This window comes from Peromyscus californicus, unplaced genomic scaffold (genome assembly GCF_007827085.1).
Source record: "Peromyscus californicus insignis strain IS unplaced genomic scaffold, ASM782708v3 Scaffold_4__1_contigs__length_199733344, whole genome shotgun sequence".
In the NCBI taxonomy this organism is placed as follows: domain Eukaryota; kingdom Metazoa; phylum Chordata; class Mammalia; order Rodentia; family Cricetidae; genus Peromyscus; species Peromyscus californicus.
Genome location: NW_026294562.1, coordinates 121,497,242 through 121,510,303, shown reverse-complemented (window position 1 = coordinate 121,510,303; position 13,062 = coordinate 121,497,242). Strand labels below are relative to the sequence as shown.

General features: G+C 48.6%; 2 protein-coding genes across 13 annotated transcripts in view; one reads left to right on the top strand and one right to left on the bottom strand.

The window, feature by feature from the left end:
- The window catches only part of Prc1 (protein regulator of cytokinesis 1), a 26,434-nt gene extending 22,547 nt beyond the window's left edge, over positions 1–3,887 (top strand). For 2 of the 6 annotated variants that reach the window (XM_052714532.1, XM_052714535.1), the window contains exons 13-15: positions 670–846; positions 1,175–1,216; positions 2,842–3,887. In XM_052714532.1, coding sequence (XP_052570492.1) covers positions 670–846; positions 1,175–1,216; positions 2,842–2,913 — 291 coding nt within the window. In that variant the 3' untranslated portion in view covers positions 2,914–3,887. The remainder of the gene's footprint in view (positions 1–669; positions 847–1,174; positions 1,217–2,841) is intronic. The other 4 variants (XM_052714537.1, XM_052714538.1, XM_052714534.1 and 1 more) reach the window with 2 other exon arrangements.
- Positions 1–13,062, bottom strand: part of Rccd1 (RCC1 domain containing 1) — a 15,440-nt gene extending 2,378 nt beyond the window's left edge. Inside the window, exons 1-8 of one of the 7 annotated variants that reach the window (XM_052714551.1) lie at positions 12,334–13,062; positions 9,469–9,790; positions 8,935–9,331; positions 8,726–8,847; positions 6,155–6,253; positions 5,707–5,877; positions 4,971–5,000; positions 4,475–4,636 (exon numbers count right to left, since the gene is read on the bottom strand). In XM_052714551.1, the coding sequence (XP_052570511.1) occupies positions 4,485–4,636; positions 4,971–5,000; positions 5,707–5,877; positions 6,155–6,253; positions 8,726–8,847; positions 8,935–9,331; positions 9,469–9,637 (1,140 nt within the window). In that variant the 5' untranslated portion in view covers positions 9,638–9,790; positions 12,334–13,062 and the 3' untranslated portion in view covers positions 4,475–4,484. The other 6 variants (XM_052714547.1, XM_052714550.1, XM_052714549.1 and 3 more) reach the window with 6 other exon arrangements.

Below are 13,062 nucleotides of genomic sequence, written 5' to 3'. Positions count from 1 at the left end.
GGCTGCAGTGGACAGTACACGTGTAACTGATGCTGGGAACACCTTCGGTTCACGAGACACTGACTCTGAGTCAGCTTTGCTCACACTCATTCAAAAACCATTTCATTACGGAGTTCTTCATGACTCCTCCTCATGTGGGTCATGACCCACTGTTTATGAGCTGGGCTTTAGATAATGGTCAAAGATGAGGGAACAGTCACCAACCCTACTGACAGCATGGGAAGGATTGGGTTTGCTGTTAGGTGGCTTCTGGATAACTAGACCCACTGAGAAGTAGGAACTTTGATAAGAAGTACAATTCATGCTGGGAGCTAGGGGTTTCATAGGTCAGTAGTCACACAGCTTGTGTTCAACAGGCCAAGGCTTTGGTGCCCAGCACATTTTTATAAAGCTAAAACTGCACGTTTTGTTTTGTTTTGTTTTGTTTTGAGACAGGGTCTCTCCATGTAGCTCTGGCTGTCCTGGAACTCACTAGGTAGACCAGGATCTCAGCGATCCTCTTGCTTCTGTTGGGATTAAGGTGTACACCACCACACCTGAGTTAACTACACCATTTTTAAGCCAGAAATGTAGGATTATAGGCATGAGTAACATAAAGGCAGCACCGGGTTTTGTGTGAGTACATCATTCTAGGGTGATAGATAATGTGGCTATCTTTCTTCTGTGCAGTCAGTAGTCACTTCTATGTGTTCTGGAAAGAAAACACCTAGAGCTGCCCGGCTCAGGGCCAACAAGGAGAACATGGAGCTCAATGGCAGCATCCTGAGCGGTGGGTACTCTGGCTCGACCCCCCTCCAGCACAACTGCAGCATTAAGTCTGTTGCCAGCACCTATTCTGAGTTTTCGGTAATTCACCTTTTCTGATATCTACCAGTCTCTGGGGAGCACACAGTTGGCAGAGCGGGTATCTTCCCAAGGGCATCCAGGATATTCAGTCAGGACAGTGAGTGACCTGAAGGCTGAGAATCCCTTTCCTGCCTTGATCATGGTAGGGTGTGGGTGGCTTAAGGGGGTGTACAGGAAGGAAGTTGATGTCAGCAGCTAGACATTTGACCTGGATCTTCTGCGTAAGCTGTACCATCCATTCCCTGGCTGCAGGAGGTAACCTGCTAATGACCGCCCTGGTGCTCTCTTGATGGAGTTCTTGGTAATTGTCTTAATTCTTTGTTCTTAGAAGGACCCGTCCCTCTCTGACAGCTCCACTGTTGGGCTTCAGGTCTGTATGGCAACCCCTGCATGTCCCACATCCCCTTTCCAAACTGATCTGTCACCTGCTGGCTTCATTTCCATCGGGGCACAGTATTACACTAACCCATAATCTCAGCTGTATCAACATAGAACCTTAAATAAAAACCAAACCAAAACAACAGTAAGGAAAACAAACAAAAACAAGAATTCCTATTACAGGCTTCAGAAATAAGTATCTGGTTTCTAAGTCCAGTAGACTGATATGCTGGCTAACAAGAAAACATGTTCAGACTTGAATTGGATTCTCAGCCCCACCTATGATTATTTACATACATATATATGTATGTATGTATAATGTACCTATTTACAAAAACAAAGAAATTAAAAAGGAATACCTGGCCCCACCCCCAGTTGTGATATCAAAGGTCTAGAATGTGCTAGAAAGAGTAAAGCCCCCCTCAAATGGGGATGGGAACCCCAGCTGTGTGCTGCTTATACTGAGGCTCTTGGCCTGTGTGCTGGTTATTTCCTGGAGTATATACCTTACTAACCCACAGGGCTGTCGTCCCTGTCTGTCTACATAGGCTGGCCTACACTCACTTCCTCACCTCCACTTCTACCAGTGAGCTGCTAATGTGTGTGGAGACTGAAATGCCCTTGTCACTACAGTGGTCGTTAACTTCTATCATCCTGCTAACTGCAATGCCTTTCCCTTAACCATCTGCTTTCTCTTCCCTCAGTATCTCACCAGTGAGAGGTGAAGGCTGCCCCTTAACCCTTTCGGGGATACCAAATTAAAGCTGGGACTGCCTCCTTAGTGCCACAGGGAAGGGAGTGAGATCTAAAATGAGCATGGCCAGTTTGGAATGTTGAAACTCTTCATGTTCTGGCCCTTCTTCCCAGTGACCTGGGTGGTGGTATTTCTATCAGAAGAAATGGGTGTATGGAACTCTTGTTGGCTGATTGCTGAACGATCCAGCTTTCCTTTTTTTGCTTGCTCAGCCAAAGCCCATTTTGAGGCTTAAATGTACCTTCACATTCATCTACCTCTGGCTAAGCCTGGAGGGTTTCTTCTGCATCAGCAACTATGGTTGACAGACTCCATGGGGCAGCACCAAAGCCACTCACTCAGCTGACCTAACTAACCCGTCTTCCTCAGTGACCATTCTCTTCTCTCTTGTTCTGTCCTTTGCTTCTCCACCATGTACTCCAGCATGAGATCAAATCACCAGCAGGTTACAAAGCCCTCAGCCCCCGGGATTGGTAGATAAATGGTCTGGCCCTTGTTTTACAAAGGGATCAAGAAACCAAAGCTTAGCATGTGCAAGGCCCAGGGGTTCTATCCCCAACAGGAAGAGGAAAATAACAAAAACAACGGTTTCTTGCTTGGCTAAACTATGCAAGTAACTGAAATAAGGGTTTCTCTTCAAGTTCTAAGATTGGACTGGTTGAGGATGAGAGCGGGGCCTATGTGCACATGTTCTGGGCCGTGACTAACAGAATGGTGCTCAGAGTTTCTCAGTCTGTTCCCAGCACAGCTGTGCTAGGAGCTCTTGAGGGACACTGCCCTGGGGGCTTTGTGCTAACCTTAACCACGTTTGAGTGCAGGGGCATACACTAGTGCTCTCCCTGATGATGTTTATCTTTCAACAGCGAGAACTTTCAAAGGCTTCCAGATCTGATGCTACTTCTCGAATCCTCAATTCAACCAACATCCAGTCCTGAGAATCCTTGACCAGTTAGCCAGCTGTGGCTTCCTAGGCCTAGACTGGACTGACTGACTTTACTATACAGGGGTGACTATAGTTTTTCTGCAGTTTAGGTATGTTTGAAACAACCTTGGGCAGGTTCTGTGTGTACCTAACTTAAGATGGAGTACAAGAGATGAAAAGCCTTCATAGGTGTAGTAGGTCCACAGAGACACCTTAAAAATCTAGTTATGACTGTTAAGTACAAATTTTAACATCTGGTACCTAATTTTTTTCTCTACCCCATAATTCTACTTAAAGAATGATCAAGGGTCTGTCTTATTACATTACTGTATTGAAAAATGAGAAAATGATTGTGCCCAGCCTTGGGGTATGAGACAAGCAATTCTGGCTTGTAGACTTGGAATTAGCAATTAACATCTTTACCAAAAAAAAAATTTTGTTGTTGTTTAGGGACATTCAATTAATGCTGTAGCTGTGGTAGCTTTGATTTTACCCTGAGGCCTATGCCCCTCGCCCCGCACTATCCCAATGAGGATTTCTTGTGTTCCAGCATTTGAGATGGCTTGACCTGCTGCCAAAGAGTAGCAGTAAGAGTTGTGTGTATGTAGAGTACAATCTCTTTATGAAGTGTGTGTGTGTGAACACACATGCTTGTCTGACCTGTTGAGTTTTCTCCAGGCTCCATCCCTGTGCTCACTGTGCCTAGGTCTATTATTCCTTGTAGTTGACAACCACATGGAGAGGCTGGGGGGGGTCATTTTGTCATGGACGCCAGCAACTTTGCACATCTGAAAGGAAGTGTTCCTGCAGTCACATCCAGAAGATCACTACTCTTCCCAAAGCACTATTATTTATTCTCTGCCTGTGCTAGTTCTGTCAAACATTAAATGACTTTCAAATCTGTGTCAGCATGCTGTCTGTTTACTCAAATATATATGTTCTCCTTTTAAATATATTAAAATAAAGTGCATTACCTTTCAAAAACTACATGTTGTTTTTTCTCCAATGGTTGTTTGATCTATTGATTAAAAAACACTGAAGAGTATTTCTCATTTGGGTAAAATACCATTTTATTCACATATTTTCATGTTTCGATATTTTCTCATTTTGCAAAAACTATTAAAGCTTCTGGGCCTAGGGTAAAAAGCTCAGATGCTTGTCCAGCACATAGAAGGTCTTGAGTGTTTTTTGTTTTGTTTTGTTTTTAAATCCCTGGCACTGCTCCAAAAAATAAACATTTATATATACATTCAACTCTTTCATACATGCTTCATAAGATTTGTCTTTATCTTGGGGAATTTTTTTTTTTGGAGGGGGGGGGGAACGTTTCGAGACAGAGTTTCTCTGTAGTTTTGGTGCCTGTCCTGGATCTCGCTCTGTAGACCAGGCTAGCCTTGAACTCACAGAGATCCACTTGGCTCCGCCTCCCAAGTTCTGAGATTAAAGGCATGCGCCACTGCTGCCTGGCTGTCTTGATTTTTTTAAAGTCATGCACCTTCAATTCAAGGCAGGGGGATGTGTGACCTTGTCTCTAAACTTAATGTTTGCATGTGCTCATGACAGTTCCTGCTCACCCAGGCACTATCAGAGTTTCTCTCTTTCCATCGCATACACATAGGTATTCCAGGGTCCACAGGTGACAGCCCTTACTTCGAGTTGTTTCTCTGCAAAGTACTCCACACGGCAGGGTCGATCCAAACTGCTGCTGTCCTTGTGGCCAAGCTGTCCATATTTACCTAAAATGAAATGAGCCCTTTCTCTGATAGGCCCTGCTACTTTTCCCTCCGGAAAGAAGCCAGCCCGGACTGCTGTGTAGGGCTGTACCCAGTACCCTGCTGAGGATGGTGGCAGGGACTCCTCTAGCTTCCCTGCTACCTATGTCAAGATGGTCAGAGGCACCTCCTTCCTCTGCTCTCTGTCCCCATCCAAGGGAGACACGTGCTTCTCAGTCCTCTTCCCATTCATCAGGCTGAAGCTCCTACCCCCACTAGTTTGTGTGGCTTTTGTCACCTGCTCTATATTCTCAGGTTCTTCTTCCCCTTGGAAGAATCACAAAATCTTTTTACTTACCCCAGCCCCAGGTATAAAGTTCTCCTGTTCCTGCAACCAAAGAGACAGTAAGGAGCTGCACCACTGTTCTGCTACTGGCGAGACACTACTTGGTCTGCACAGGCCATTGATGACATGCTGTAATTCTGATATGTGCAACTGCTATCGCATTTGGGGTAGTAAAGGACCCAGTTCAAAAAAGCTTAACTTCTAAATATCAACAATTGACCTCGGTGCATGGAGTCACACACTCTAGACTGGGCAGGTTTCCTTCTAGAAGGAAGAACCTATTGGGTCTGAGGCTATGGAGCTGTTAAAGATACACAAGTAACCTTTTTATTTATTTATTTAGTTGATAGTTTTAAACAGTCCTACCATATAGTCCCAATCTTTCTACCTCAGCCCAAGGATTAGGATTTATGAGTTTGCCACCATGCCCAGCATGAACGTGAGGCAGCTGATCATAAAGCTATATATCGAAAGATGCTATAATATGGTAGTTTTGTTTAAAATGTAGCTCAGTAATTGGCTTGCTTAGCACGAGATGCCCTAGATCCAATCCCCAGCATACAAAGTGCAATGGCATGAATCTGTAGTCCCAGCTACTCTAAAGCCTGAAAGAATCGCTTGAGCCCAGGAGTTTGAGACAAGCCTGCATAATAAAGTGAATGATGGGCAAGACAAAGTTTTGGTTTTTGCAGCCCCCAGCTAAAGAATGAGATGGAGTACTGCTCCATCCTGAGCCTATCCCACTCACGTGTCACCACAGCTGTGTGTCGGGATCCGCAGCTGGCCTTGACAGCGTCTGAGCCCATGGGAAGATCCAGTAGAGCTGGGAAGGGCTGGATGGCTATGAAGGGGGCAGGAGCTCCACCATCAGCCATAGCTGCTTCCTCTCCTTTGAGACAACCTTCATTCAATTCTGCGACTTTAGAATGGTTATAATGTTTAACATTGGGGCATGGAGATGACCCCCATCCACACATTGCGTCTTCCTACAGTAGCTCTATTAAACACTTCCTCTAGTCCCGGAGCCAGTGCCCAACCCTTACTCAACAGACCTGTGGGTTGTGCAGTGCCAAAACTGGCATCAGCTTCCCCACAGCAATGAGTGGTATCCAGCAGTTACCAGGATGAGTCATGCTCCTGAGCACCTGCAGCTCCCTGTCCAGCACACAGTAAAGAATCCTAGAGATTGACCTTACTTTTCCCGCTCACTGTCTTCTTGTCTTCTGCCAGGCTCCTTATGGGCAAGGCCAGCTGCCCTGACTCATTCCAGCCCCAGATATAAATATCCCCAGTTTCTGAAAGAGACCGAGAGGATCCATGAAACAGACTGTGAAACCCATCTACCTACATCCTCTAAACATCCCCACTACCAAAATTCCTAGAGACAAGAAAAAGCTACCCTGCCCAAGTAGTCCTCCAAACAAAGATGGCCCGCTACCAAGTCCCAGCAGCTTTCTTGTCTTAGACTCCCTGCCCATACAACACCTTTAGTCACACACAACCTCCCTTTTTTTCTTCTTCAAGCAGCCTTACTATGTACCTCTCTGGCTGGCCTCAAAGACTCTACCCTCTCCCTGGATGCTGGACTACAAGCACCACCACCATGCTCAGCTTTGCTATGGAATAGTCTTTTTGTACACTGTAAAGATGTGTTGTTATCACTGGTTTAATAAAGAGCTACATGGCCAATAGCTAGTCAGGAAGAGGTTGGGCAGGACTTGTGGACAGGCAGAGAGCTCAGGGATGAAGAGGGCAGAGTTGCCAGGAGATGTAGGGAGAAGCAAGATGAATATACTGTGTTGAAAAGTAGTGAGCCATGTGGTAGAACATAGATAAGAAATATGGATTAAAGTTGTAAGAGGTAGTTAGTAACAAGCCTAAGCTATCAGCTGAGCATTTATAGTTAATAAGCCTCTGTGTAGTTATTTTGGAGTTGGCTGGTGGGACAGAAAATTAGCTACACATCTTTTCTTCCCACTTCCCCTTCCTTTCAGAGATGAATCTCACTATGTTACCTAGGTCGGTGTCTAACTCCAGCTTTAAGTTCTTTTGTCTCAACCTCTCTAGTAGCTGGGACTATGCGTGAGCACCCAGTTTAGTCATCCTTTAACTCCCTTGCTAGACCAATTCTACTTTTTGTTTGTTTGTTTGTTTGTTTTTGTTTTTTGTTTTTCGAGACAGGGTTTCTCTGTGTAGTTTTGAAGCTACAGGATCTCGCTCTGTAGCCCAGGTTGGCCTCGAACTCATAAAGATCCACCTGGCTCTGCCTCCTGAATGCTGGGATTAAAGGCATGCGCCACCATTGCCCAGTGCCAACTCTATTTTCATCCTTTTTTTTAAAAAAAAGTCTCTGTGAGTTCAAGGCCAGCCTGGTCTACAGAGCTAGTGCCAGGACAGCCAGGACTACAAGAGAAACCCTGGTTCGAAAAACAAAACAAAACAAAAAGTGAAGTCAGGGCTGGAAGCTGGAGGCAGGAACTGAAGCAGAGGCCACGGAGGAGTGCTGCTTGCTCCCTCTGCTTTCTTACTGCACCCAGGACCACCTGCTCAGAGGCGGTAGAGCCCCTGTAGCCATTTCAATCCTCAATCAAGAAAATGCCCCTACAGACTGACCTACAGGCCAATCCAATGGCCAATGTCAATCGAGGTTCCTATTTCCAGATGTCTCTAGCTTATGTCAAGTTGATAACACACTAATCAGGACACATGTCTAAGATTTACTAACACTACTTGGGAGGCAGAGGCAGGAAGATGGAGTTGAAGGTCAGTCAGTTTGAGGCCAGGCTGGCCTTAAATGAGACTTTGAACACAACATTCACTAAGAGTAATTTTACCTCTTTGGCAAGCACAAGGTCTCAAGCTCCTAAACCTTAGGTGTGAAACTTCCCTTTAGGCCATTTTCAGCCCTCTGTCCTCTGTCTTCCTGCCCAGGTTGGACCCCACTGCCACCAAGGCCTAATATATGAGAACATTGGGGTATTAAAAGCCCCAATCAGAAAGATCAGTAGCAGCCAGGTGGTGGTGGTGCACGCCTTTGATCCCAGCACTCAGGAGGCAGAGGCAGGCGGATCTCTGTGAGTTTGAGGCCAGTCTGGGCTACAAGAGTGAAGATCAGTAGCTTCGGGGTCTGTAAAGATGACTCAGTGGTTAAGAACACTGGCTGCTCTTCCAGAGAATCTGGATTCAGTTCCCAGCTCGCACATGGCAGTGAACAGCTGCTTGTAACTCCAGCTCCAGGGGACCCAGTGCCCTCTTCTGGCCCCTCTGGACACCTGCACAGACATTCCACCCATCTTTTTACAAAACAGCAACTTATCTATACTCTCTCTGCCCCAAAAGCCCAGGAAATGGCAGTACCACCATATTGGACCCACACAGCGTCACACCGTCATGGCTCCCTGGGCATATGTAGCCCTCTCCATTCTTTCTTTCTGGCTGAGCTGTCTCTTAGCAGTTCCCCTGGATGAGTGTGCTTCCCTTCTGGAGTATTTTAGAAAGCAGCCTTGGTAGCTAGCAGATGGATGGGTGTGGTAGAGAGCCCAGTAACAGAAAGGTAACAACTACAGTAGTCAAGGTATAAGAGGGTGGTGGAGACAACTGGCTAAATCTGCAGATACTGAAGAGTCAGCAATGATTGGGCTGGGTTGAGCTTGGAATGAGGCCTGTGCTAGACTACCCATAAACAAAACAAAACAAAACAAAAACCAGAACAAGAGGAAGGAGTGGCCAAGATCGCCAGCTTGTTGGAGAAGCCCCAGGTCACTCACCACTCACACACACAGAGTGCCAGCCACCTGCGGCCACCTCAGCCATCCGCAAGCCTTGTAGTGCTTCTAGCAGCCTTGGCTCCAGCTCCGCCTCCAGCGTCCCGTGGCCCAACTGTCCATGCCTGATCACGGGAGTCCCTGATCAGCTACAGGTACATTCAAGAGGCCACCTCCGGAGCATCACCTAATCACACGCAGCTGGTCCTCACCTGCCTCCACCCCAGGAGAACACCTGGCCCGCTTCGCACAGCAGCAGCACATGCTCGGCACCCAGCTCCAGCTGGCGCACCCGCAGCTCTGGGGCCAGAGGCTGGCAGAAGGGTGGCTGCCGGTTCACATAGGCATGGGCACCGGGCAGCAGTGGCAGGGTGCCCGCCCTAGCCTCACTGCTGGGTTCATCTTCCCCTTGGTCCTCTGCACCAGAAACCAGGTTCCGGACCCAGAGGGGCTCCCCCTGCAGTGCTGAGCCTGGAGTCCAGGCCTGCAGCTCTGTGCCGGACCCGCCCTCGTCACGCAGCACCACCAGGAGTTCCTCTGAAGCCCAGGCATCCCTACAGCCACTTGCTGAGCCGCTGACGGAACCCGACAGCTCCGCCCGGCCTCCACCTGCATGGGCAGAGAGTGGCGTGGGACACGTGCCAAGGACCTGGGGAAGGGTGCAGTTATGTTGCCAGACAAAGGGTGTAGGATATTTCTGGGTGTACAGGGGACAGGCCCGGAGTTGGGGTTGTGAGGGTACTCACGGGTCACCAGGGCGGTGTAGCTCCAGCTTGGACTCACTCGGCAAATGTCATCACCGGCACAAAGTGGTTCAGGACTGTGCACCGAATGGCGCCCATTCCCAGAGCCCAGCACTTGCCCAAAGCCGCAGAAACCAAAGCCAAACCAGGTCCCATGTCGTTCCTTGGCCATATTCACGCCGAGCCCTCTGTGGGCGGCCACCTGGCTGGCGCCTGGGCTACAGGATGGGAGGTTAAGGCTGCAACCCCAGGAGATGCTTGCAAACAGGACACCTCAGGAATGCAGGCTAGTCTGGCCTTCCGAGGGGTGCTGCAGCTGCAGTATCTGTAACACAGGGACCGGATACCATCTGGATTCAGTCCCCCTAAGCACAGAGGCAATCGGTGTCCATCCCACTACTGTTCCCTGAGCAGAGCTTTGGCCAAAGGTCCCATCAAGTGTGTGACTGTTGACTGTCTGGAGCTGGTCATGTCTCCTACTTTTGGCTCAAATCCAGTGTGCCACTGTAAGAAATATTTAGTAATAGTCTTTTCTATCAAACAGTATAAAACTGGCATCCAGGGCAAGGAATTCTTAGGATTTTTGTTTGTTTGTGACAGGGTTTCATTGTGTAGCCCTGGCTGTCCTGGAACTCACTCTGTAGACCAGGCTGGCTTCGAACTCACAGAGATCGCTTCCCTCTGCCTCCGAAGTACCGGGATTAAAGGTGTGTGCCAGCACCACCTGGCTACGATTTATTATTTTTATTTTATGTGTTTGTGCGTGGTGTTCCTAGGGGGCAGAAGAGGGCGTCAAATCCCCTGGTACCGGAGTTAGGATGGTTGTGAGCCATCATGTGAGTGCTAGGAATTGAACCCAGGTCTGCAAGAACAGCAGTGCTCTTAACCACTGGGCTCCCCACCCTTGATTTGAGACAGGCTTTCACTAGGCAAGCCTGTCCTAGAACTCAGTAGGTAGAACAGGTTGGCTTCAAACTCAGAGATCTGCCCACCGCTGCTGAGATTAAAGGCGTGTGCTACTACCTCATCACCTGGCCTGGAATTCAGGTCTTTTTATCTCCCTGTACTTATAAGACTTTCTGGCAACCGGTTTTTTTTTTTTTTTTTTTTTTTTTTTTTTTTTTTTTTTTGGTTTTTCGAGACAGGGTTTCTCTGTGTAGCTTTGCGCCTCTCCTGGAACTCGCTCGGTAGCCCAGGCTGGCCTCGAACTCACAGAGATCCGCCTGGCTCTGCCTCCCAAGGGCTGGGATTAAAGGCGTGCGCCACCACCGCCCGGCGTGGCAACCGGTTTTTACTACTCCTACCCTCCACCTCTAGTAAACCCTTTGTTTACTGAAAGTCCCATGGCTGCATTCCAAGAAGTCAGTGGTCTGGGATCAGTAACCCTTTTCTCCTTCCTCCTTAATTCCCTGTGGGCCAATTCTTGTAAAACTAGCGTGTAGTGGTGCACACCTTTGATCTCAGCATTTGGGAGGCAGAGGTAGGTGGGTCTCTGTGAGTTGAATTCCAGGCCAGCCAGGTCTACAGAGTGAGCTCCAGGGCAGCCAGGGCTACATAATAGACCTTGTTTCAAAACAACAAAAAGTCCAGCCAATGAAGAATATTGTAGGTCAGACCGCAGCCAAGGTGGAAAAGACAGTCCACCTGGGTTAGAAGAAAACCAAGTGCATTTCTTGACTCTGTGTTCCGCTCTTCCCAGCACAAAGTCTGCCTTGTCCAGAAACTTCAGTTGAAGTGGTCTCTTTCTTTGTGTCCCAGAACTTATTTCTAACACCACAAAGGATATGAGAGGTAGTTAAGTGAGAGATTAGGATCCAAGCCTCCGTGTTCCAACTTCCCAGCCTTGAAAACTTTATCCCACAGTCTTGAATCAAATTGGCTCCATTTTACTGTAGACTCCCAATCACACAGCAGGGGCGGAGCTGAGCCTAGTCCCATGGATTTATAAGTCTCTACCCAACAGGCAGTGGAAGGAGAGCATTACCCCACAGCCCTGGAACCTGCGTGTGCATGCCTCTTAAGCTGGATCCTATTGCACTGTTTTTACAAATCGGGTAGGAAGCCGGGCAGTAGTGGTGCACGCCTTTAATCCCAGCACTTGGGAGGCAAAGGCAGGTGGATCTCTGTGAGTTCAAGGCCAGCCTGGTCTACAAAGTGAGTTCCAGGAAAGGCGCAAAACTACATAGAGAAACCCTGTCTCGGAAGAAAAAAGGGGGAGTGGGGGTGGGAACAGCGTTACTTATATGTACTTTGCAGAATTGTTTGCGATAATTGCAAATCAAATTTTTAAGTGGTAAGCTTATTAAATACAACAGTATTTAGTGACGAAAATGACCATTGGCCCTTACGGGTTTCAGAGGCATCTGGACAATTTCCACTGGCCCTTACTCAGTCTTTTACTCTTTCAACAAACCTTTATCGCGCCTTTCCTTTGGCTTAATGAAGTGGCTGTGGGCCCCAGGGAACTCACGCTGAATTGGGGAGACAGACAGTCGCATGGTTCCGACAGCAACGTCAATTCATTCGACTGGACCAGAACTTTACAGCCACTCTCAAGTCTCTTAAATCAGATCTGAGACCACAGCTCCTGGACCCCCAACCAACAGAACCTTTGACCTTACCCATGTCCCTGTACCCTCAACCCAGTAGGAAGCCCTTTCGGCGGGAAATCTCGAAGGAAACAGGCCAGCGCATTGGAACGCTGGGCTCCGGGATGGACCGGCAGGGCAGAACGTGTTGAAAGGCCCGCACGCCAGGCAAGGCAGCCATTGGATACTGCAGCCTCTTCGGAGCCAATCGCAGGCGCGAGCGGTGACGTCACCGCTTAGGGGGCGGGCGCCCGGACGTGCTCACCGGCGCTGGGTTTACCTGTCTGCCCGCGAGTCCTCCGCCGAGTCAGTGCGGGCCGCTCCCGGGAGTGGGCGGGCACCAGCGGACGCGGTTGGAACCACTGAAGGAATACTCATGAAGACCCGAGGGAAACGGCAGGCGAGGACCAAGCCCTGACACCCGCCATTCCCTTCGAGCAAGGCGGGAGGTGATTCACCACAGAGCAAGCCCAGGACTGTTGCCCAGACCGGAAGAGGTCGTGTTAGTGCCTTCACTGATTGGCCCAGGCGCTGTCACTCACATCTACTGAGCCAATGAGCTCCAATCTCCAGCCTCTAAGAGGTTGGTGTCCCCGGCTAGACGGGAACCTGTTGGAGCCACGCCTCTTCTTCAACCAGGCACAGCTACAGAAAAATTGATTTTCCCTGAGGGAAGCAAGCGCACACCAAGCCAAATGCCAAACACTGCCTGACTGGAGGTCACGGAAAACTCACAGTATCACGACAGATGTATCCAGGGATCAGCATACAGTACTCGACCCTAAAACTGTTTATCTCGAGAACACTGGAATTTGATCAGTGTCCTAGCTTTAGGCTTACCCTTCCACCAGGACTAAGAACTCAAGCCGGGTATGGTGACACTCTTTGCAATTCCTACTACTCTAAAGGCTGAGACAGAAGGGTTGTCAGTGTGAAGCCAGCTTGGGCACCCGTATTGAGACTCAGTCTCCACTATAAAGTTACTCAACGGGCCCTGGGGTGGCGAACC